Source organism: Arachis ipaensis, chromosome B4 (genome assembly GCF_059453495.1).
Source record: "Arachis ipaensis isolate K30076 ecotype BB chromosome B4, ASM5945349v1, whole genome shotgun sequence".
Taxonomy (NCBI): Eukaryota; Viridiplantae; Streptophyta; class Magnoliopsida; order Fabales; family Fabaceae; genus Arachis; species Arachis ipaensis.
This window is the reverse complement of record NC_142439.1, coordinates 141,898,300-141,924,847: the sequence shown is the minus strand read 5'-3', so window position 1 is coordinate 141,924,847 and position 26,548 is coordinate 141,898,300. Positions and strand designations below refer to the sequence as shown.

The 26,548-nt window shown below is 33.7% G+C and overlaps 1 protein-coding gene, 2 long non-coding RNA genes and 1 pseudogene across 3 annotated transcripts; 3 read left to right on the top strand and 1 right to left on the bottom strand.

Moving 5' to 3' along the window:
• LOC148569486 (uncharacterized) lies at window positions 1–2,087 on the top strand. The gene is made up of 2 exons (XR_015880909.1): window positions 1–140; window positions 932–2,087. It is a non-coding gene; the product is annotated as an uncharacterized LOC148569486 (long non-coding RNA).
• Window positions 2,088–3,155: 1,068 nt separating this feature from the next.
• On the top strand, window positions 3,156–6,137 carry LOC110271334 (receptor-like protein 7; annotated as a pseudogene).
• Window positions 6,138–11,915: 5,778 nt separating this feature from the next.
• On the top strand, window positions 11,916–12,695 carry LOC148569485 (uncharacterized). The gene has a single exon (XM_088483887.1). The coding sequence runs from the start codon at window positions 11,916–11,918 to the stop codon at window positions 12,693–12,695; it is 780 nt and encodes a 259-aa protein (XP_088340013.1).
• Window positions 12,696–19,310: 6,615 nt separating this feature from the next.
• Window positions 19,311–20,519, bottom strand: LOC107635308 (uncharacterized). The gene is made up of 2 exons (XR_001619200.3): window positions 20,365–20,519; window positions 19,311–19,766 (listed from the first exon to the last, which is right to left on the bottom strand). It is a non-coding gene; the product is annotated as an uncharacterized LOC107635308 (long non-coding RNA).
• Window positions 20,520–26,548: the final 6,029 nt, after the last annotated feature.

Here is a 26,548-nt window from a genome sequence, read left to right as displayed (position 1 = left end):
ATTTTTGGGACTATCGTCAGCTCCATTTTGTCGCTACTCCGGTCCAAATTCTGCGCTCATTCGTTTTATTCTACTTCAATCCTCCTTATCTTGAATTCGACACTCTGGGTTTGGTCTCTTCGGTCCGTTAGGACCATGCTGTGAGTAGGCTTTACATTTATAACCGTTAAGCTTTTGGTTTATGCTATTTAGAGTTTTTAATTATATTTATAAAACTGTTATTGAAGAACTTTGATTTGATTAGAATAATTGATTTATTATAGTTGAATAATTATTTTTATAAAATTCATACTTTAGAAATTTACATGAGACTATATATATATGTTTGATAAAGCCTTATCTTATTTTAAAATATTAATTTTATTCGAATATATACTTTTGAAACATTAAAGTATTTGTTGGCACTCACTTTAAAATTATGAAATATGTTTTTATGATTGAGAAAGTATGATTTGAAAAGATTTCTGATAAAAAAATATTATCTGATTGATTTGATTCGATACCTTATATGTTTGAGAGATTGAAGATTCATTGTATTTGAAACTATATGTTTTGAATTGGTTTGGGAGGCTCGTATTAGAAAACCGTAGTTAACGGCGGTTATGACGTTAACTTAGATGCATCTGACTCAGACTCCAGCTAGCAGGGGTGTTGCTAGCCTAACGTGTAGGCCACACGTTAGATCTGTTATTCTGTTAGGACACACAAGAGGAAAGGGCTACCCATAGAGGTGGAGCCGCCCATGTGTGGACTTTTGATTTGATTTCTGTATGAGAACTCCCTTATTGATTCACTTATTATTATCAACTGCTATTTTCTAATTTAAATTACTTTGATAATAATGTTTATATGGTCTCATGTGGATTATAGATGTATTGTCTAGTCACTGAGTTGCAAAACTCACCCCTTTTTTTCTGAAAATATTTTTCAGGAACAAATACTTGACTATGTGAGATTTTCTAATCAAGAGTCACGATCTGCAATGAGTATCTATTTTTGTCGAGTTCCTAGATGTATATGCTCCATATGTCACAGGCAGGATCCATCCATATTTATTTATTTTATCTTTTATTAAGAATATGTAATTATTCATTTTAGAAACTGTAATTTTCTATTTCAAATATTTGTTATTTTTTTATTCAATTTATCGTTGAGTCGGTTAGGCTTGCTAGGGATTATTTTCCTGAGCGCTGGTCATGGCTCGTTTTGGGCCATGACAATCAGAAATATTCAAGAACTTCAAATCGATGACACTTTCCAACACAAGTAATCAAGTACATCTCAAAAACGACATTTATCGATTGCAACATTCTTTGATTGATATTGATTCATATTCATTTTCAATATCCAACAAAGGAGTTGTCATGAATTATCATGGGGATCAATACTTTCATTATATGATAGCCATTGATCTTTCATGCAACAAAATTTCTGGTGAGATTCCGGATATCATGGGAAGTTTGAATAGGCTTGTTGTGCTCAATTTGTCCAATAACATGTTTACTGGCAGCATCCCATCTTCCTTCGGAAAGCTTTCAAATCTTGAAGTACTGGACCTTTCTCTCAATAGCTTGTCAGGGAATATTCCTCAACAACTCACAGGGCTAACCTTCTTGGATTTCTTCAATGTGTCCTTCAACAATCTCTCAGGTCCAATACCAGAAAATAGACAATTTTCCACATTTGAAAATAGTTCTTTCAAGGGAAACAAAGGTTTATGTGGGGTTCAACTAGTGAAGAAATGTGAAGATCACTCTAAACCTCCACTACCAACTCTTGATGGTGATCAAGACTCTGAATCAAAATCTTTCTTTGAATTTAATTGGATGGTAATTCTAATCGGATATGGGGGTGGCCTTATTGCTGGATTAGCACTGGGAAATGCTTTTGCTGGAGATGTTTTTAGGTTGTTGAAAAGGATCTTTTAAGTCACAAGTCTTGATGTTGGTCTTTTCATGTGTATAATCTTAGATTATTTTCATTTTTGTGTTGTATTTAAAGTTATTGTGTTTCTCTTATTTAAGAGTCAACTATGTGTGAACCCAAATAAAAGTAGGCAAGGTAAAAAGATAATATAGTGTGTTGTATGTCTATTTTGCTTTTGCTATTTTTGAAAAAGAAAAGCCGTACATTGTGTTCTTTGCTTAAATAATTCATTTCCCTTTGCCTACTCTCTCTTGTGCTTATGCCACGACAGGATAACTTGTAAAATATTATAAGCAGGATCAATTGGGCCAACAGTAATAACAACATTGAGATTTCCTAACAAAACTGAATTACATCCAACATCCAAATCCTGTATATCTCTGTATTCACAAGCAAAGGAACTTAATTTCTATATATCTGTATTTGTCTTAAAGATAATGCTCCACTTTTTTAAGTGTTGAGACTTGAGGCTTCTGCTCATTAAAGAAAAAGAAAACAACCTGGCAATATGCTTTAAGTTGTAAATTTAATTTAATTTCTTTCTAATCACTTGCTAAAGCTAAGGCTGCTAAATTAACAATTTATCGTTGTAACTGAAGTGAAAAATATCATAATTTGCTGCTGATTTAGTAGTTACTTTTTCAATCATGTGTACTTGGAAAAAATTATTTCTATTCAAAAAATTGAAACTACAGCACCAAGAAATTTGAGCTCTCTTCCTATGTCAAAGACTCCAAGTAAGTTTAGTTTACCGAGTCAATGTTGAAAAACTGACGAGCTCAAAATAAAGCTAGGCTCGTGTTGGGTACGGAACTGAGATAGATTCAATTAGTTTATATAAATTGATCAATAATTCAACCCAAACTGCATGTACAAGAAGGGAGAGATTAGACTTTAGAAACCAAAAAGGGCGATGTTTCTGGAGGTAGACTCATGAAATAGACCTGTGAACAAGAATCTTCTATACATGATTTAAAAAATTAAAGAGGGAAAATTAATTAAGCAAAACAACAGAATGCAAGTAACCAAAGTCAAATATGAGTGTGACAAAGAGAGAGTAAATTACATGAATGTCTAAGCCATCCTGCATGTGCTTTGAACTTTGAAATGTTTGCAGTAACACACTATTAATTATTGGAATTTAGTATCACCAGTACTGCTTCACTATAAAAACCAATTGTAGTGTCCCAAACCTTTCATCCATTGAAATCTGTTGCGATATATCGACAATGATGAGGTTCTTGTGTTTTACTGCTTTGTCCATACAGTTTCTTCTCCTTGTCACAAACTGTTTAACTTTGAATGATTCAACTACTACTCATCATCGTCATGAGTGCAATCAACATGAAAGCAATGCCTTGCTGAACTTTAAACAAAGCTTCATCAGAAGTAAGTACGCTTCTTACAGTCCTTTCAGTTATCCTAAAACTGTTTCCGGGATTCCAACCACAGATTGCTGCTCCTGGGATGGCATTGAATGCGACGAGCTCACAGGTCATGTCATTTCCATTGATCTTAGTAGCAGCCTGCTCTATGGTTTCATGGATCCCAATAGCACCCTTTTCTCACTTGTGCATCTTCAAAGCCTTGATCTTTCAGATAATGACTTCAATCACTCACAAATTCCAGCCAGGATAGGTGACTTGTCACAACTGAGGCATTTGAATCTTTCTCATGGCAATGAAAACACATTCTCTGGTGAAGTTCCACCTCAAGTTTCACAATTGTCCAACTTGTTGTCCCTTGATCTTCGCAGCTATACTCTTGAGTCACGTCCATACTATCTAATCAACAACTTGCAACTCAAGGCATCCACTCTCACAAGCTTAACCCAAAACACAACTAGACTTGAACACCTTCGTCTTAATTTTGTGACCATTTCATCATCTTTACCTCATACACTCACAAACCTTACATCTTTGCAAATGCTTTCTCTTTTCAATTGTGAACTGCATGGTGAATTTCCGCTAGGTATATTCCATCTTCCAAACTTAACAGTCTTGGATTTGGGAGAAAACCAAAATCTTAGGGGTTTGCTGCCTAATTTTTTCTCAAAGACATTAGTCACCATATACCTCCCACGCACAAGTTTTTATGGCACACTTCCAACATCCATTGAAAACCTCACTTCTTTAAATTGGTTCGAGATTTCAAGTTGCAATTTTTATGGGGTCATTCCTTCTTCGATTGGCAACCTCACCCAACTTGCTCTGTTAGATCTTACCAATAACAGCTTTGATGGTGAAATCCCTCACTCTCTTTTTGGATTTGAGAATCTTGTAAATTTATTCTTGGATTATAATTTTTTCGAAGGCCATCTAGCACTTGACATGTTTTTGAAGCTAAAGATGCTTAATGGTCTTGGCTTGTCTCACAACAAATTGTCTTTATTCTCTCAAAATAGAGCTGTCAATGTAACAACCCTTCCTCCAATTCAGTGACTTGCATTGACTTCATGCAATCTGGCTGGTGGCTGGGGAAGTTCCAACTTGGATAATGAATCTAACCACTCTAAATCGCTTGGATCTTAAAGAGAATAATCTTCAAGGTGAAATTCCCTATTTCCTCTTCATGTTAGAGAATCTTACATATCTTGATCTAGTTGATAATATGTTGGAAGGACAAATCGAGCTTGACATGCTTTCAAAGCTCAAGAAGCTTACTGCACTTGGTTTAGGCGGAGGTAACAAATTGTCTTTTCATGAAGGGAACAACACTTCCAACGTAACATTTCCTGCTCAAATTCAAGTGTTGCATTTAAGCTCATGTAACATTGTTCATTTTCCCAATTTTTATACAACACTTGCAAGAGTTGACTGATCTTTACATATCAGACAACAGCATAAAGACAATACCGAGTTGGTTATGGAACAAAACAACCCTTCAGAGTTTGGAAATTTCCAACAACCTATTGATGGGAGAAATATCCCCCTCCATATGCAACCTGCAGTCACTTGGGGATCTTGATTTATCTTCTAACAATTTAGTTGGCATGATTCCATCATGTTTGGGAAGCTTTAGCCAATCCCTTCAACTTTTGAATATCTCAGGAAACAAATTGACAGGCAATATTCCTCAAATTTATGTGAAAAGAAATGTCCTTCGGTTTATCGATTTTAGTTCTAACAAGTTGTACGGTCAATTACCAAGAGCACTTGTCAATTGCAGAAGGCTAGAGTTTCTTGATGTGAGACATAACCATTTCAATGACTCATTTCCTTTCTGGTTAGGATCTCTTCCTAAGTTAAAGGTTGTTTCTTTAAGTAATAATGAATTTCACGGAGCTATAATGTGTCCATTGAAATACACATTTCCCCAGCTTCGAATCATGGATCTTTCTCAAAATGGTTTCTCAATGAATTTAACATCAGAAATAATCATGTGCTTCAAATCGATGATCATATCCAACAAAAGACATCTGGATTTCAAGGACGAGATTTTCATTGGGAATGAGGTTGCAGATCTTGATTCGAATTTATTTTCAATGTCCAACAAAGGAGTTGTCATGGATTATCTTGGCGGGCAATACCTTCGTCACATGGTAGCCATTGATCTTTCATGTAACAAAATTTATGGTGAGATTCCAGATATCATGGGAAGTTTGAATGGTCTTGTTGTGCTCAATTTGTCCAATAACATGTTTACTGGCAGCATCCCATCTTCCTTGGGGAAGCTTTCAAATCTTGAAGTGCTGGACCTTTCTCTTAATAGCCTGTCAGGAAATATTCCTCAACAACTCGCAGGGCTAACCTTCTTGGATTTCTTCAATGTGTCTTTCAACAATCTCTCAGGTCCAATCCCAGAAAATGGCCAACTTTCAACATTTGATGATAATTCATTTAAGGGAAACAAAGATTTGTGCGGGATTCCGATTGGTGAAGAAATGTGAAGATCATTCTAAGCTTCCACTACCAACAACTGATGGTGATCATCAAGACACTGAATCTGGAATCTTTCTTTGAATCTAATTGGGTGGTAATTCTAATTGGATATGTCGGTGGCCTTATTGCTGGGTTAGCACTGGGAAATGCTTTTGCCGTAGATGTTTATAGGTTGCTGAAAAAGATATTTTAAGTCACAAGTCTATATGTTGGTCTTTTCATGTGTGTAATGGTTTTGAATGTTATATTGGATTTGGAGTATAGTTGGATGGAGAAGTAAGTGTTTGGAGTTTAGTAGTACTTGAGTCTCAAGTTTAGGGTGTTGGGAGTATTGGTGTGAAGGCTTCAACCATGTGATGTAATTACTTAAATCAAAGTTGGTCACAGGCTCACAGCATTAATTTCTCTGTACTTAATTGCTGCTATGTCATAGGCTCGTGTTGCTTGCTCTTGTGTGCCTACATTAGTTAACAAAATGTTACTTCCATTTTTCCTTTTAGAGGTTGGTTGAACTTGGTTTTTTGAAATTGCAAATGTGTTTCTTCTGTAATCCTCAAGAAATTATTTCGTAAATAATTTATTTTATAGTCAGTCAACTGTTAGTCAACTTGGTGTTGGCCAATGATCTGAGATGCTACATTGTATGCTAACATGTTAGTTGATATGGCACATCAAACTGTTGTTGTTAACCGATCAAAGACTAAAATGACTAAGGGAGTATAAGTTTAGGGATTAAGTTGTAAATTTTGAAATTTAAGAGACTTAAGCACGCTTGAAACTTGGAGCGACCGAATTGAGCCTTTGTTGGTTTGTGTTTATTTTAACTTAATGTAGGTTTTTGATGCATGAGCATCTTTTGATAGTTTTCCTCGTCTTTTTTCTTAATAAAGTTAGTGATTTTTTTTTTAAATTTTGTGTTTTAGTTGATGTTACTTTGAGTAATTTATGTTTTTGTAGGAGATTGGTAAAAGAGTTTTAACAAGAATAAAGAGAAAGAAAGACAAGCAAAGGAGGATGGTGCGCAACGCTGGGCCAAATTCCAAGAGCCAGCAAGCAGTCCTTCATGCATGGCGTGCCACGCCACTTCTCAAGTGCCACACCTTTGATAAGGCAAGAAGGAGCATGGAAGGTAGCGTGCCACGCCACCATAGGCGTGCAATACTGGGCCGACTTCCAGGAGAGCCACCAGTAAGGGCGTGCCATGCCACTCAATCAAGAAGACACCTCCAGAGACCCAATGAAGCAAGGGCGTGCCACGCCACCATAGGCGTGCAACGCCTTCAACCCCTCCAAGCAAGGGCATTCCACGCCACTCCCCAAAGTGGCATGCTGGACCAAAACCAGGAAGCCTCCAAGAAGCAAACCATTGGTGTGCCACGCCACTTCACCCAAGTGCCATGCCAAGTCCACTCCAAACCTCCAAGTGCCACGCCAATTCTTCAAGTCCAGGACTAATTACAAGGTCATGATTTCAATGAATACGAGACACTCTAAGTAACGGCCAGGCTTTGGAATTTCAATTACAAGGAGAAGATTACTTTTAGTTAAAATTGATTAGGAGAGATTTGACTTGATTTAATTTGGTTTTGAATTTAAAAGTTAGGTTTAGGTTAAAATATAAATAAGTCTAAGGAATTTTTCCGTGGAGAGCTTAGCTGATCTCTGAGCACTTTATACTTGTTCGTTGTTTTGTTTTCGTATTATGAGCAATTAATTATTTTCTGTTAAAGTTAAAAATTCTGTTTATTTTGATGGATTAATATTATTGTTTTTCTATTATTGATTAATGCGTTGATGTTTTATTCAAGAAGTAAGTTTCATTCTTCATCTTAAGAATTATAATGTATTGGAAAATAATTTTAATTCGTCTTGATTTCTTCTATTACCTTGGAAAAGTTAATCACTAAAATTAGCTTGAGATTTCTTTTCATAGTTCTTTAAGGATCTAAAACTAATTTTGTTAAGTGATATAAAATCAATTAGGATTAATCTTTAAGAATTGTGTGGTTTTAAATAAAAAATTGTGCTTAACCTCTTGTCATAGTTAATTGATCAAGGAATTGACAGTTGGTTAGATTAAGAAAAATTAAATCACCAAGAGATTAGGGTTTGATTATTTATGGTTTGCCACGAATACATCTCTACATAGTCAAAGTAGATAGCAAGAAGTGTTTGTCTTAAAACTTAAATATTTCCAATGCCTTAACATCTTCATCCATACTAGAATGAGACTTGCGCCATGCGCGGGACAAGACGGTAAATTAATAATAGTATATAATAAATATTAAAAATTGTTATATTTTATAGAATTAAATTAAATGTGTAAACTAAAGTTAAATTTAAAAGATGTTTTATTTAAAATAATTTATAGTACAAAAGATTTGGATGTTGTAATTGTACAAAGTGATATTTTTATTTGGTGGTTTGATTTTTGCTTTTGTTTTAGTTGATAAACTTAGTCGTTTTATGTAGCGCTCGTCCTCTTTTTTTTATTGGTTGTTGTTAGAGTTGTTGCTTTCTTTTTTTATTAGTCGTAGATTCTTGGAAAGACATGTTCTTTATGAATTGTTAAGTTGTATGCACTTTCTATTATGTTGTTTGTTCCATCTTTGCATGTATGTTCTTTTTCGAAAGATGTGTCTTGAATTTGTATGATTTTCTTTCTCCTTAATCTCTTTGTGGGTATTTGATTTTCGTCTGATGATATTAGTGTTGGCGAAGTTTGTTCCTATAATCAATGAATAATTTAAATTAAAAATAAAAATGATGTCTTGAATAAGTGATTTTTTTTAGTATTATCTGTTTTATTTGTTGCAATGGGTGTTGAGATTCAATATTTTTTGTTGGAACAAATGTTTTAGAAACAGTGTATTATTAACAACATTTTTTGAGATTAAAATCATTTACTTTAACTTCAAATATAAGTATAATGTTACACAAATTTTTCAATTGGGGTGGTGCTTCAATGTCATTATTTTTTTGAAGTGTCATTAGGTTTGAAGCAGCTTTGTCCAACAATTTTTTTTTCTTCGCCATCAAATAGTACAAAAAGTGTTGTATCACTTTGATTTGAAATAAGTATTGGGTTAGTAACTAATAATTTGATAGATGAGATTATGAAAAGTATATACAGTTACCTTATGTGCCACAAATGTAGTTGTCTCTTTTTCATCTAATATAATCATTTCTAAGCAAAGAGGTTCCTCTTCATTGTGGTTGTTAATGTTTTTCATAGACGAACTACGCAAGCTTTGATAAACTAATTGTCTGTTTGTTTGGTAATATTGTCCAAAGAATGATGTTCCATTGAGTAAGTTTGAGATTTTGTGTAGTTCCGAAATAAATTTCTTATGCTAAATTTGATGTTATTTGAAGGAATAGTGATAAGAGACTTCTATAAGTAGGACAAATAGTATGAAATTTGAATATTTGTAACATAAAATTTATTGTGATTAATAATATTATTATGACATTTGTAATATGGATGTTTATTACATTTAATGAGTTATTTATAGAAATTGATTATTGGGAATTATAAATTTATTGTATTATTTATAACGGTAAGATATAATAAATATAGATATTTTTTTTGTATATATATATATATATATTTTTTTTTTTTTTTGCTGATTTGAAAATAATAGGTGATTTGACAAAAATTGAGTGATTGATTCTAAAATTTTGTCAAGTAAACGACGTTGCTAACATGACATTAGTAGAAAAAAAAACATATTTTAAAAATAATATAGATAAACTTATACATCTACTTTTACATGTTAAGAATATATTATTTCCATCTTAATTATTCAAGACATACTCTCTTTTAGTTCTCTATTTCAACGTTTAATTCCTCTCAGACAAGTTTTCAAATTGTCTAATTAGAATAATCATTGTAGGGCCCAAAAAAATGAAAAAAAAAAACACAGATGGGCCAAGCCCATAACCTTTTTCCTTCTTTTCTTCTACTCTAACGGCACAAAGAACCCTTGAATCCAGCAATACACACACGTTATTACATTGCTTCAGAAATCCTCATCGCCAATACTCTGCTGATCTCTCCTTCTATTGTCACTTCTTCAACAATAATTCCATATATTTTTATTTCAATTAATTTTACTATTCTTTTTCTACACTAACTTTATTATACCCTATCAAGTATGCTCTCTTATGTTGGTATTATTCCAAAACTCCATTAAAGTAGCCTAAACTTAAAGAAGAGGGAGATAATTTTTAATTCAAGTATTACCAATTATCAAGTCATTAAGGTGATTCTTTAACTTAATAATTATCTATATCTTTAATTTTTGTCATGTTTATAATTATGGGTATTAATAAATCCGAAAATTTAGGGTTAGGGTAAGATAGAATTTGGGATTATTTGATATATAGATTCTATTATATCAATTGATGTTAAGATTAACTTATTAGAGTTATTATTGTTATGTTTGCGGTATTAGATACTCAAGGGAACCACTCTCCTTGCTTGTTGGAACATATGGAGTAGAAATTCTTCTCTTGGATTTTAGTATGTGAGTAAACTTTGTATTTATAGTTAAATTTTAGCATTCACATCATTTTTATAACTATTGAAAATAATTTTATAATTTATTATTTAATTATTTACTAACTTATTTGTTAATATGATGTTTATGTTAAATATTTTGCAAAGAAAATTTCACTTGAAACATGATATTTTACGTTGAAATGAATGAAGTGGTTATTTAAAAAATTAAACTAAAATATAAATATTATCTTGCATATAAACTTTGAAAGTAAATTTAGTATTGAATTTAGATAAAGTTATTACATGAATTATTACTATTGAATTGATGATGTATTTATTGATTTGTTGACAACCTTTAACTTGATCATAATTTGTATGTCAAAATATTTTGGAAGGTTCTATGACAGAAACTGCAGCTAGCGGCAGTAAGCGCTAGACTTGGTGCACCTTGTCAGTATATAATTGCATTTTTCAGGACCATATGAGATGAAATGGTTCCTGTCTGTTTCATGTCCACAAAACTAGTGGAACATGTCTGTTTCAGAACCCATACGAAAGAAAATAACCTAAGTGTGATTTCTGTCTGTTATTTTGACTTTCTGGATTAGATAACCTTTCGCGTATATTGTTATAAATAAAGAAGTTTGAATGTTTGATATTTATAATTAATTATCATTGTGTTTGAGTATAATTTTTTCACTATTATTAAGGTGAATTTATTTTAGCTGAGAGTTTACTAATTATACAACTGTCTCTTGTGGGGCTATAGATGCTCTGCTTACTCACTGAGTTGCAAAACTCACTATGTTGTTCTTCATTTTTTTTCAGATATGGGCATCGATCCTAATCCAACTTCATCAATTTCGCTCTAGTTTTGTTTGTGTTGGTGAGCCCTTTACTGTTTAAGGGCTTGATGTTTTGTATAAATAGCTTTAAAGCTCTTTAGACTTGTTAAACTGCTCCATGTGACACAGGTAGGATCCAACTTTAGTGACTTGAGTATATTGCTTTGTAAATATTCTAGTAGATGAAGCTAATAGGCTATGCTTTGCTGTAAATATTTAAGTCGAATTTTATATAAATATGCTGAGTATGTTTAAAATATGAGGTTGAGAATGTGTTGCCTTTTAGTATAATTGGAAATTCTATTTGTTCCGTTTTCTATAATATCGATTTCTGAGGCTTGCTTGGGAAGATTTTTCTAAGCGTCAGTCACGGTCAGATTGGGTCGTGACAAATCAGTATCAGAGCTCAGGTTTTCCTATGTAATATGGAGCAGTTGTCCTATAGTAATGTGTAAATGGAAGCTGGCCCATTTTCACAAGTTGTGATGTTACTAAGGACTTGTAGGAATGTTCGTAAAATAAGGTCTTTAAAGTGTGTTTTCATTGTCTTCTGTGTTTGAGCTTATCTGTATTTGATATAATCATTCATTCTTAGGTGGAAGATGCCACCTAAACGTCGTATTGTACTCCACAAGTAGGAGCGCGTAATGCTCCTAATGTTGAAGCTAATAGAGCACCTTCTCCCCTACTCAGTCAATGGGGTGGTGGTCGTAGAAGACCAATAGGGCAAGGCAGAGGTGCGTCTATCACAGAAGAACTATGAATGTTGTTGCTGAGATACGAGGACTTCATCAAGTTGTCAATAATCTAGTAGAGTCCTTGACTGATCGAAGAGAAGTTAGAGCCCTACATTCTCCGGGGCCAAATGTCCTTAATAAAGAAAACCAACAATCCCTTGGAGAACGAGCTGTCACTCTCCAATCTTTCCTTAAGCTGAATCCGCCTACTTTCTCTGGAAATCTTCTGGAAGACAATCCTCAGTTCTTCATTCACAGCTTGAACAAAGCTTTTCGAGCCCTCAGATGTCCAGATGACACAGCGATGGATCTAGCTACATACAATTTAACAGGACATGTTTATCATTGGTATGAAACACTTCTTCAAAGTAGAAGGGCACGTCGAATGCCACCTATTTTGTGGGATGAATTTGTTAAGATCTTTTTGGAAAGATTCCTTCTTACTAGCATAAAGGAGAAAAATGCCGCTGATTTTGAGAAGTTGAGGCAAACTCCTGGTATGTCTGTGATGCAATATGAGAATAGTTTCACCGAGCTTTCTAGATATGTTGAGCACTTAGTGACTCCGGATATCATGAGAGTCAAGAGATTTGTTCGAGGACTAGAAAATCCTTATTTCACTGCTCTTTCACCCATGGTTGGGAGCATGACCTATTCAGAAATTGTAAATGCTGCTTACGGTATTGAAGCTGGATTGGAGGAAAGGAGAGTGAACAAAGAAGAAATTGATAAAAAGAAAAGGATACAAGGAGCATTTTCTAAAGGATCAAGCTATGGGGGGCATATCAGGTCATCAGAATAGCCCACAAACACAATCAGGTAGGGTTAACCATTCTGAAGCTGGCTCAAAGGGTACCTCAGCTTTGGGGAGTCGAGCTAGGAGTGCATCTAAACCAAACATGCAGAGATCTAAGCCTTCAAAAATTCTTAGGTCACCGTGTCAGCATTGTGGGAAATATCATTCTGGAACGTGCTTCAAGACTACGAGTGCATGTTATGGTTGTGGACAGACTGGTCTCTTTCGTAGAAATTGTCCTCGTCCTCAGGAAAGTTCCATTCAGAGTTCAGCACTACCTGCCACATCCACACCATCTTTTTCAGCTATGTCGCCTGGAAATTCTTTAGCTTCATTAGTTAAGGGCGCAGGTAGAGGATCTGGGGGTCGAGGTTCTAACAACAAAGGTGCAGCACAAGGTGAAAAATGTCAGTCACAGATTCATGCTTTAACCCGTCAGGATGCTTAGGCTTCAAATGCAGTGATAGCAGGTACCTTACAAGTTTTCTCCTTAGATGCTCAAGTATTGTTTGATCCGGATTCTCATCACTCTTATATATCCCCATATTTTGCATCTTGTTTAGATAAGCAAGTTTAAGTATTAGACTGTCCATTTTATGTTGGTACTCCATTTGGAGTTTCTGCAATAATTCAATATGTTTATCGATCTTGCATTGCTAGAGTGAACACTGTTGATACCTTAGTTGATTTGATCCTTCTTGAAATGATGAATGAATTTGATGTCATCTTGGGTATGGATTAGTTATCCTCTTATCTTGTCGATGTAAGTTGCTACTCCAAAATAGTGAAATTTTATATTCCGGGCATTTCACCCTTTGTTTTCTTTGGTTAGGGTTGTTCTACCTTGGCTAATCTTATCTCTTCTATGAGTGCTTTACACTTGATGGATAAAGGAAATCAAGGATTTCTTGCAGTAGTTAGGGATGTTGAAGCCAAAGTACCTAGCATAGATCAAGTTCCCGTGGTTAGGAAATTTTTAGATGTGTTTCTAGAGGAACTACCAAGCATACCACCAGATCAGGAGGTAGAGTTTTCCATAGACTTAGCCCCAGGGGTTTCTCCTGTGTCAATCCCTCCTTATCGCATGGATCCTGCGGAATTGAAAATTCAGTTGCAAGAGCTATTAGACAAGGAATTTATCCATCCTCGTACTTTTCTTTGGGGAGCTCCGGTCCTCTTTGTAAAGAAAAAGAATGATTCAATGCGATTGTGTGTCGATTGTCGACAACTTAACAAAGTAACTATTTGTAATAAGTATCCCTTACCAAGGATTGATGATTTGTTTGACCAACTCCAGGGAGCTTCTTGTTTTTCCAAGATAGATCTTCATTCTGGATACCATCAGTTAAAGATTAAGGGAGAAGACATTCCAAAAATGGCTTTTCAAACTCGATATGGGCACTATGAATTTTTGGTGATGCCCTTTGGTTTAACCAATGGCCAAGTTGCTTTTATGGACTTGATGAACTGTGTATTCAAGCCTTTTTTAGATCACTTTATGATTGTATTTATTGATGACATTCTAGTGTATTCCAAGAGTGAAGAAGAACATGAACATCATCTAAGAGTTGTTTTGCAAACTCTAAGAAATCACAAACTGTTTGCAAAATTTTCTAAGTGTGAGTTTTGGTTGGACCAAGTAGCATTCTTAGGTGATGTTGTATCAAAAGATGGAATCAAAGTGGATCCAAAGAAAGTGGAAGCCATCCAACAGTGGCCAAGACCTACATCAGTAAAAGAGATCCGTAACTTTTTAGGGCTGGCAGGCTACTACAGATGTTTTGTCAAAGATTTCTCAAAGATATCAGCTCCTTTGACCAAGCTGACTCAGAAGAATGTAAAATTTCAATGGACTGATGAATGTGAACAAAGCTTTCAAAAGCTTAAGAAGTGTTTGAATACTGCCTCCCGTTCTAGTTTTACCTTCAGGATCCGGAGGATATTCGGTATATTATGATGCATCTCGGGTCGGACTTGGATGTGTTCTTATGCAGCATGGTAGAGTCATCGCCTATGCATCTAGACAACTTAAGAAGCACGAGCAGAATTACCTAACTCATAATTTAGAAATGGCCGCAGTGATTTTTGCCTTAAAGATATGGAGACACTATCTTTATGGTGAAACATGTGAGGTTTATACAGATCACAAGAGTTTAAAGTACATCTTTCAACAAAAAGATCTTAACCTCAGACAACGTAGATGGATAGAGCTGCTTAAGGATTATTATTGTACCATCTTATACCATCAAGGTAAGGCTAATGTAGTTGCTGATGCATTGAGTAGAAAATCTATGTGTAGTTTGAGTCACATTGCTCTATCAAGGAGAACTTTAGTGCAAGAGATTCACAAGTTGGAATCTGAGGGTGTATACTTTAAGCTCGAAGGGTCAGGACCACTCTTAGCTTATGTACGATCTCAGTCCTCTCTAATAGAACATATCAAGTCTGTGCAAGGTGATGATCCAAAGTTAAGAAAGCTAATGGAAGACGTTCACAATGGGAAGAACTCAGATTTTTCTCTTGATCAAGGTGTTTTACGTTGTGGTAATTGTTTATGTGTGCTAAATAACAATGACTTAAAGAAAGCTATTATGGAGGAGGCTCACAATTCTAAATACACCGTTCATCCGGGCACTAATAAGATGTACCAAGATTTGAAGCAATTGTTTTGGTGGGAAAGCATGAAAAAAGATGTAAGTACTTTTGTTTCTCATTGTTTGTCTTGCCAACAAGTTAAAGCTGAACATCAAAGGCCTGCAGGGTTGCTACAACATATTGAGATACCTGAATGAAAATGGGAGAGAATTACCATAGACTTTGTGATAGGTTTACCTCGTAGTTTTAAGGGCTACGATTCAGTCTGGGTGATAGTAGATAGAATGACGAAGTTAGCTCACTTCCTTCCTGTGAAAACTACTTATACCGCTGCCCGATATGCTAAACTTTATGTTGATGAGATATTCAAGCTTCATGGAGCCCCAGTGTCCATTATCTCAGATCGTGGGCCACAATTTAACTCTCATTTCTGGAAATCCTTTCAAAATGCACTTGGAACAAGAGTAGATCTTAGTATAGCCTTCCATCCACAGACGGACGGACAATCTGAGAGAACAATTCAAATTTTAGAAGATATGTTGAGATGTTGTGTTTTGGATTTTGGTAGAAATTGGGATAGCTATCTACCTTTGATTGAGTTTTCTTATAATAATAGTTATTAAGCCAGTATCCAAATGGCACCATTTGAAGCTCTTTATGGAAAGCGATGTTGATCATCAGTCGGATGGTTTGAAGTTGGTGACACCAAACTGTTGGGACCCGGCTTGGTACAAGATGCGATTGAAAAAGTTTGCGTGATCAAGGAACGTTTATTAGCATATCAAAGTAGATAGAAGACCTACACTGATCATAAGAGACGTAACTTAGAATTCTCGGTGGGTGATCAAGTTTTTTTTCGAGTGTCACCTATGAAGGGTGTGATGAGGTTTGGCAAAAAGGATAAGCTTAGTCCTCGTTATATTGGTCCCTTTGAGATTTTGGAACGAATAGGCGCAGTAGCGTATTGCTTGGCACTACCACCTGATTTGTCTATGATTCATCCGGTATTTCATGTATCCAGATTACGTAAATATCTTCATGATCCATCTCATGTACTTACACTCCAATCAGTGGAACTGAAAGAGGATTTATCATTTGAAGAAGAACCTATTGCTATAATTGATCGACAAGTAAGGAAGTTACGTTCTAAAGAAATAGTCTCGGTAAAGGTAGTCTGAAAGAACCATTCGGAGAAAGAACCGACCTGAAAACCTGAGAATATAATGCGCGACAAATATCCGTAATTGTTCAAAACTTAAGGTATTTTTTTTATGTTCGAAATTTGGAGACCGAATTTTTTTTAGGCAAAAAAAAAGAAAAAAAAAACTACATATGGGCCAAGCCCATAACTTTTTTCCTTCTTTTCTTCTACTCCAACGGCACAAAGAACCCTTGAATTCAGCATTACACACACGTTATTACATTGCTTCAGAAATCCTCATCGTCACTGTACTACTCTGCTGATCTCCCCTTCCATTGTCACTTTTTCAACAATAATTTCATATACTTTTATTTCAATTAATTTCACTACTCTTCTTCTACTTCAACTCTATTACACCCTTTTAAATGTGCTCTCTTATGTTGGTATTATTCCAAAACTCTAATAAAGTAGTCTAAGCTTGAAGAAGAGGGAGATAATTTTTAATTCAAGTATTACCAACTATCAAGCCATTAAGATGATTCTTTAACTTGATAATTATCTATATCTAACATTATTTCTAGCTAGCACTATAATATACACTCCATTTATTACCCAATTTAAGATATAACACAACCAAGATAAAAAGTAGTGTTTGTGGTTTAATAATGTATAGGCTTAATTCCACTAGTGATATGAACAAAAATGTGATGATGAATTATTGAAACTAAAGTGTGATTAAATAGTTTATGCTAAGCAATTTCATATATATAGGAGGAATGAAAATTTAATACAAGTTTTCAAATTTGACATATATTTGACCTTTTTTCTCCATTTGCATTGTGTTTTGGAATTAGAAGTTGGTAAGAGGAGGGGAATCATATCTCTACGTTGATTATGCTACTACTATGCATGGTGCTGATGACTTCATAATCCATATTGGACCTCATAATATTTCTTAAAAATTTAATTTTTATATATATGTATTATAATTATCTATGTAATGAATATAAAATTTAATTTTTTATTGTTGTAAAATTATATATCCAACGCTGTTGTGTATTTATATTGAGGGTAGGAGGAGATTCAGTTATAAATGTAGATGTTGAAGTCTAAATAAACGTAATATCTAAATTGGAAGACTTGGTCAGTGACATGGTGACTGCCCAATAATGACATGCACTTTAATATGTACCGTTAAATGAAACTTTAATCCCAATTTATTAGATAAAATCATTAATTGAGGATAGTGTAGGCTTAAACTATATTAATTATTTGAATAATTTTCCTCTTTTTTGGTCATTTTTCTACTTGTAGAATTTGAGCACCTTAATACAAACAAGTCATCAATCTCTAAATAAATATAGAGACATTACTATTGGCTGACAAAACTGAAATTACTAGCTATTTGGGTAATTTAGTTTTCGTAATACTAATAACTAAGTCACACTACTCACACAGAATTTTATTATGTTAAAGGTGCGACAGAGTAATACAACACGACACTATAAATAGAAATTCAATGAAAGATTTTTTTAATCGTATATTATTTTATATTTAGGGAGCCACTCACATAAAGACGTCTAAAACGTCTTTTTTTAAAGATGTTTTTTAGTAACTAAAATTTAATATATATAATCGATTAAATCATGTTATTTTTGTCAAAATTATGTCAGACAAATTAATTTGATCGAAAAAATAGTAAATCAAATCTTGAATTAGTCTAAATTAATATTATTTTTTATAGAAAATGATTACAATATCCTTATTAAAAAAATGACTAAAATACTCTTAACATATATATTAATTTTAAAAATCCTAAATTCTAGTCCTTTACTTTTCTGCCATTATAAGGTTAGGATTTAGAGTTTTCAATATATATATATATATAATAGAAGTATTTTAGTCATTTTTTATAATAAGGGTATTATAGTCATTTTTTATAAAAAATAATATTAATTTTGACCGATTCAAAATTTGATTCACTATTTTTTTTTGTTAAATTAATTTATCTAACCTAATTTTTAAAAAATAACACAGCTTAATCAATTTTATGTGTTAAATTTTAATTAATAAAAAATATCTTTAAAAAAAAACGTTTTAGGTGTCTTTATCTAGTCTCCCTCTATATTTATGCCTTGTGGAATTTGAAGGTATGAAAGAAATATGTTACGACAAAGTGGTCAAATTTGATGGGATAATATAGCAGGACCACTATCAAAACATAGACTCGTATGTATATAGAAGACTTGACAAGGTACAGCGACATTTATATTAAAAAGTATATCAACAAATAACAATGAATATATGCTATTTTTAGTGATTCATATATAAAAAGAGAGAAGAATTATTCATATATATAAAATGCCAAAGGCGAAGACTTGCAAAGAAGACCACTACTTATTATTTACTTTAGCTATATTATATTATGAATTCTTTTTAATTTAAATGAAGTTGATGTTTCAGCTCTTGTGCTAAGAAATAAAATCCAAAAGGATAATAATGCTTTATTATATTTCCAAATCCTTTTACAAGATTTATCGTTGTTTGTTGAAATTTAGTTGTATAAATATAATTAACATATATAGAGCAATGAATAGTTTACTGTGTTATCTCTTTTGCCATCACTTGACTGAACTTAATTAAGATTGTGTGCATATATGTGTAGAGATTTGTTAGATATTTTTATCAGGTCCCTACTAATTTAAAGCGTCCTAGTTTGTTAGATAACATAAAATCATTAATCAAGAATATCCATCACTATATGTATGCTTTGGGATTCATTGACTTATTGTTTGAAGAATTTTCTTCTTCTTATGTCATTTTTTACTAGATTTTGAAATCTGACATACACTGACAGCAAAATACATTAGCCAATAAGACACAGATAAACTCTGTAAAACTTGCACATTTAATTAAACTCATCATCAAGAGAGTTTTATTATTTACATATTATTATATAGACTAATAATGAAAGCTACTTCATCACTCCGATCCATGAGTGATAAAATCCAATTTATTTGTCTTCATACATATATGTATACAGTAGAAACTTACCTACAATTATTTTTATATAAAATTGATAATTAATAATTTTTAGATAATAATTTAATCCAATCTATCAAATTATGTAATAGTTTTCAACTATCAATTTCACGTTAAAACAATTTTGAGTTATACAGATCGATAATTTTCATTGATGGTCATCATTTGCAGCCACGATTGTACACTTTGTTACTTTGGAGCTGGCGGCTTGAGGCACCTTATAGGGAATTTTGGTGGACATGTCCTAGGAGGCCCCTTTGGGTTATTAGGGTCAACTACGTATACTGCTGCTTTCTCTCCTGCATTCATTAGTACACTCTCCATAATTTATACTAGAATAATCATTTTATATCAAATGACAACCATATCTTCAAATTAAATGTCACAGCACAATTATGTTAACTAATTCAACAAAAAGATATATACCAATTAAGCAATAGTGAGGGAAAAACGGTTAGACAAAAATAATAGAACGAAATTTTGGTGCTGATACATGTATTAGACAAGAAATTCTTAAGTACTTCGAGATCAAAATAAATCATAACACCTTACTGTTGGGTCAATCGTGGGGGGCTCTCGACCACTGAGGAGACTTTTGGGGAGGAATCAAGCGAGATAATATAAGATGAGATGACACCATATCCAACTCAAAACCTTAAAATAGTAAGTTAATGTGACTTTCACCTTATAAACTCCTCACTTTTCCTTGTTTTCTTTGATGTGAGACTAACTTCAACACTCCTCACACTTGCAACACTAACACTTACATCATGTATAGGACTCGTATCTTTTAAAAATGTATGATATTATTTTTTAAAAAAACTTAAATCGATAAGAAAAAACATATAAATATTTATATTCAAACAACTAAAAAGTACTTAAAGAGTGTGTTTTTACCTTTGACCGCTACCAGTTCACGGGCTGCTAGAGTTGAAGAGGGTAGGAAGGCCATGGAAGCCAAAAGTAAAAATGCAATAAAAATGCCCTTCATGGTGATTAATAGAAGCTACTATTGTAGTGTATATGTTGTCACTTATATTCTCTTTTTGCATGGTTATACATGCTATGCTGCTGTGTATTTATATTGCCCAAAACCCGGGTATGGAGGGGAGGAAAGAGATCCACTAATGCATGTAGATGTTAAGTCTAATTAAATAAACATAATAAATAAATTAGAACTTAGAAGACTTGGTCAGTGACAGTGACATACATGACTGGTCAATGATGACATTTTAAATATGTCCCGTTATATGAAACTTTAATCCCAATTTGTTACATAAAATCATTTATTAATAAGGATAGTGTAGGCTTGGGATTGGATGAAATTTAAACAATATTAATTATTTGAATAATTTTCCTCTTTTGTGTCATTTTCTACTTGTGGAATTTCAGTACCTTATTAAGAACAAGTCAATTTCTAAATAAACTTAGATAGAGACATTACTATATTGCTCGACAAGACTGAAACTTTTATACTAATAATCAAACTTTTTCTTTCCACTCAATGATTGAATGGTTATAATTCTTCTCCACGGTTATATTGTAAAATAGATATATACTCATGTACAGTCATTTTTATATAAAGTTAATAACTGAAAATTATTAAAAGATTAGTAAGTGATTAAATTATTCTCTAAAAATTTTTAACTATTAATTTCATATAAAAAAATAACTGCACGAATTCGAATGATACAACACAACACTATAAATTAAAATTCAATGAAAGTTTTTTTTTTTAATTTAAATTATTTTAGAAAAAAATCATAAACGGCCTTTGATAATTATCTCGAAAGATAACGAGACCCTTAATAAAAAAAATCCAATCAGGCTCCTGAGCTTTACTTTTATGGGACTAATTAGTTCCTGTGTCAGTATTTTTTTTGACACAAAAACTAATCAGTCCCATAAAAATAAAATTCAGAAATCGGGTTAAATATTTTTATTTGTTAAGAACCTCGCAGTTCTTTCAAGATAATTTCAATCACATTTTTATTTGCCATTTGTTGTAGTGGTCCAACTAAGTTTGAAATAACCGCACTTGAATTTGATAATGTCCCATAAATGTGTTTAGCTACTGCCTACAACAACATTATTGGTCAACCAAAACCATTAAAACATCCATAAAAGATTAATAATATTATTAATTGTTGTAAAATAACTAAATAAATAAGGAAGAAGTAACAAATATAAAATATAAAAATATAATTAGATAACTCAAGTAGAAATATTCATTGGAATTACTATATCAATATAGTAGATATAATTAATATATTTAATAATATTAAAGTATATAATAGAATAGTACGAAAGATAAAGAATATTATATGTTGTAATGTGTATATATATATAAAGATAAAAAGAAGTATTAAAAGTAAAGAGAGAGAGAATTGCATTTGCTTTTGTTTTATTATTTGCTTACTTTTCTCGGAGGCAAATGCCTCTATTTATACATGTATGAGGGGGATCAATTTCAACATTCATTAATTATTTTCCTTCTTTGAGAATGTGAGTACTGCATGGGAATGGGCATCCACGTCCCATTCTTATCACAACACTCCCCCTTGGATGCCCATTTAGGATTATTGCCTCATTAAAACCTTACTAAAAGAAAACCCTGTGGAAAAAACCTTAGTGAAGGAAAAAAGAGTACAATATCTTTTGTGATGGGGACTGCCTCATTAAAAACCTTGTCAAGAAAAACCCAATGGGAAAAAAAACTTGACCAAGGAAAAAAGAGTACAGTCTCCCCCTCTTACCGACATCATTTAATGTCTTGAAATCGGCGCATCCCAATCTCATGTACCAATCTTTCAAAGGAGGATTTTGGGAGTGACTTTGTAAATAAATCTGCCAGATTGTCACTTGAGCGGATCTGTTGGACATCAATTGTCCCTTGATTTTGAAGATCATGAGTGAAGAAGAATTTGGAAGAAATATGCTTTGTTCTATCACCTTTGATGTATCCACCCTTAAGTTGAGCAATGCATGCTATATTATCCTCAAACAGGACAGTTGGAGCTATCTTATGATCAATCAGTCCACATGATGATAGAATATATTGAATCAGACTCCTCAGCCAAAAGCACTCGTGACTAGCTTCATGAATCGCCAGTATTTTAGCATGATTAGAGGATGTTGCAGCAATCGTCTGTTTCGTGGACCTCCAAGATATAGCTGTTCCACCATATGTGAACAGGTATCCTGTTTGAGATCTCCCTTTATGTGGATCAGACAAGTATCCGGCATCTGCATAGCCAACTAGTTGTGGCTTGGATCCACATGGATAAAACAATCCCATATCAACCGTTCCATGAAGATATCGAAAGATTTGTTTGATTCCACTCCAATGTCTTCTGTTTGGAGAGGAACTATACCTTGCTAGTAAATTCACAGCAAATGATATATCAGGTCTTGTATTATTAGCAAGATACATTAGCGCTCCAATGGCACTAAGATATAGTACTTCAGGATCAAGGATATCTTCATTTTCTTCTTTAGGACGGAATTGATCCTTCTCCACATCCAAAGATCTTACGATCATTGGGGTACTCAAGGGATGTGACTTATCCATATAAAATCTCTTCAAGATCTTTTCTGTGTATGTTGTTTAATGAATAAAGATCCCATTTTTTATATGCTCGATCTGCAGGCCGAGACAAAATTTAGTCCTTCCAAGATCTTTCATCTCAAACTCTTCTTTTAGAGTTTTTATTATTGTTGGAATCTCTTCAGGAGTCCCAATGATATTTAAATCATCAACGTACACAGCAATAATAATGAATCCAGATGTAGTTTTCTTTATGAAAACACATGGATAGATATCATCATTCTTGAATCCATTTTTGGCCAGATACTCAATAAGACGATTATACCACATTCGTCCAGATTGCTTCAGACCATATAAAGATCTTTGCAATTTGACTGAGTATAACCCTTGCGAATATTCATTGGATGGTTTAGATATCTTTAGTCCTTCAGAGACTTTCATATAGATATCCCGATCTAATGAGCCGTATAAGTAGGCTGTTACCACATCCATTAAATGCATATGCAGTTTATGATATGCAGATAAACTGACCAAATAACGCAATGTTATCGCATCCACTACAGGGAAATACGTTTCTTCATAATCTATACCGGACCTTTGTGAAAAACCTTGTGCCACAAGTCGGGCTTTATAGCGCACAACTTCATTTTTCTCATTTCATTTTCTCACAAATACCCATCGGTATCCAACAGGTTTTACATCTTCAGATGTACGGACTACAGGTCCAAAAACTTCACGTTTTTCAAGTGAGTCTAATTCAGCCTTCATGGCTGCTTCCCATTTTGGCCAATCATTTCTTTGTCGACATTCTTCGACTGATCTTGGCTCAAGATCCTTATTTTCATGCATGATATTCAATGCCACATTATATGAAAATATTTCATTGACAATTGTCTTATTTCGGTCCCATTTCTCTCCTGTAAAGACATAATTTATTGAGATCTCATCATTTTCACAATTTTCAGGTACCTGAACGTCTTCTGGCATTAACACTATATCAGAATTTTGGACAACTGCAGGTGTCTTTACTATGTCTTTTTCAACAGGAATCGTATTTACCTCTTTTCTCTTTCGAGGATTTTTATCTTTGGAACCGACAGGCCTGCCACGCTTCTGGCGTGTATTTGCTTCAGTGGCTACTTGTCCTACTGGGACATCAATTCGAATTGGGGCATTTTCTGCTGGTATATAAGATTTGGTTATCCTCTTTGTATCGGAAAATGCATCAGGCAATTCATTTGCTATTCTTTGCAAATGTATAATCTTTTGAACTTCTAGTTCACATTGCCCTAATCGAGGATCTAAATGCATCAATGATGATGCATTCCAATTAAGTTCCTTTTCAGGAAGCTTATTCTCTCCCCCTAATATTGAAAATTTTGATTCATCAAAATGACAATCCGCAAACCGGGCTTTAAATCATCTCCAGTTTGTATCTCAAGATACCTCACTATAAAGGGAGAATCATATCCAACATATATCCCCAATTTTCTTTGGGGTCCCATTTTGGTGCGATTAGGTGGTGCAATGGGAACATATATCGCACACCCAAATATTCTTAAATGGGAAACATTTGGCTGCTGGCCAAAAGCTAATTGCATAGGAGAGAAGTGATGGTAACTTGTTGGCCTCAAACGAATAAGTGATGCGGCATGTAAAATAGCATGCCCCCAAACCGAGGTTGGGAGATTTGTTCTCATAAGCAAGGGTCTAGCAATTAATTGGAGGCGTTTAATAAGCGATTCTGCTAACCCATTCTGTGTGTGAACATAAGCTACTGGATGTTCAACACTTATTCCATTAGCCATACAATAAGCATCAAAAGCTTGGGAAGTAAATTCACCAGCATTATCAAGACGAATTGCTTTGATTGGATTTTCTGGAAATTGTGCTTTTAATCGAATAATTTGAGCCAGTAATCTTGCAAACGTCAGGTTGCGAGAAGATAATAAGCACACATGTGACTATCTCGAAGATGCGTCTATCAGGACCATAAAATATCTAAAAGATCCACATGGTGGATGAATAGGTCCACATATATCACCTTGAATCCTTTCTAGGAATTCAGGGGACTCAAATCCAATCTTTACTGGTGATGACCTTAAAATTAACTTCCCTTGAAAACATGCAGCACAACAAAATTCACTAGATTTAAGAATCTTCTGGTTCTTTAGTGAATGTCCATGAGAGTTTTCAATAATTCTCCTCATCATGGTTGTTCCCGGATGACCCAATCTATCATGCCAAGTTATGAATTTATTTGGGCTAGTAAACTTCTGGTTTACAATGGCATGTGATTCAATTGCACTAATCTTAGTATAATACAACCCAGATGAAAGTGAGGGTAATTTTTCTAATATAACTTTCTTATCTGAATCATGAGTTGTGATATATAAATATTCATGATTTCCCTCATTTATTGTCTCAATATGATATCCATTTCGGCGAATATCTTTGAAACTCAACAAGTTTCTTAGAGACTTGGTAGACAATAGTGCATTATTTATTATGAATTTTGTTCCTCCGGAAAACAAAATTATAGCTCTTCCAGAGCCTTCGATCACATTACCTGAGCCAATAATAGTATTAACATACTCTTCTTTTGGTACAAGATGGGTAAAATATATAATACTTTTAAGAATAGTGTGCGAACTTGCACTATCCGCAAGGCAAATATCTTCAAAATATGTCCTTGCCATTTTTCTTAAAAAAAAAATAGATAATAATAATAATAAAATGAGCAAAAGTACATGCACAGTAAAAATTATTCACATGAATACTTAACAAACACATACATATATCAAACTATTCCATCATTGATCAAATAGCCAACATTTCCTTCAGAATCCTTAAAGAAATTAGATACATATTAATGAGTGGTGGAATTTTCATCATTTGAAACAAAATTTGTTTTCTTTCCTTTGTCATCCTTTTTCAAGTATGCTTGATAAAGATCAACTAGGTGCCTTGGGGTACGACAGGTACGTGACCAATGGCCCTTTCCACCATAACGAAAACATTTATCCTCAATTGATTTACTTTGCCCATTGTTTCTTTCTTTATCCCACTTCTGGTGAGATCTTCTGTTTTGAACATAATTCCTTTTCTTTCCATGATTTTTCTTGTTATTAAAACCTTGCCATTTACCTCTTCTGGAGTTATAATTTGCCGCATTTGCTTCAGGAAATGGGGCGACGCCAGCTGGACGCGCTTCATGATTTCTTAAGAGCAACTCATTGTTGGCGTTCAGCAACAAGAAAGCAAGAAATTAACTCAGAACATTTTTAAATTCTTTTTCTCGATACTACTGCTACAGGAGCACAATCGAGGTATGGAAGGTCGAGAAAATTTTCTCTAACATATCGGGCTTGAGGAAGTATCACCGTCTTTTGATAATTGTATCTTTCTTCAAGACCTTTCCACAGATCTGCAAGATCTTTTAATGTGGGAAATTCATTTTTCAATCATACGTCAACATGACGACGAAGAAAAATCATGGCTTTGGCTTTATCCTTCTGGGATGCATTATTTTCA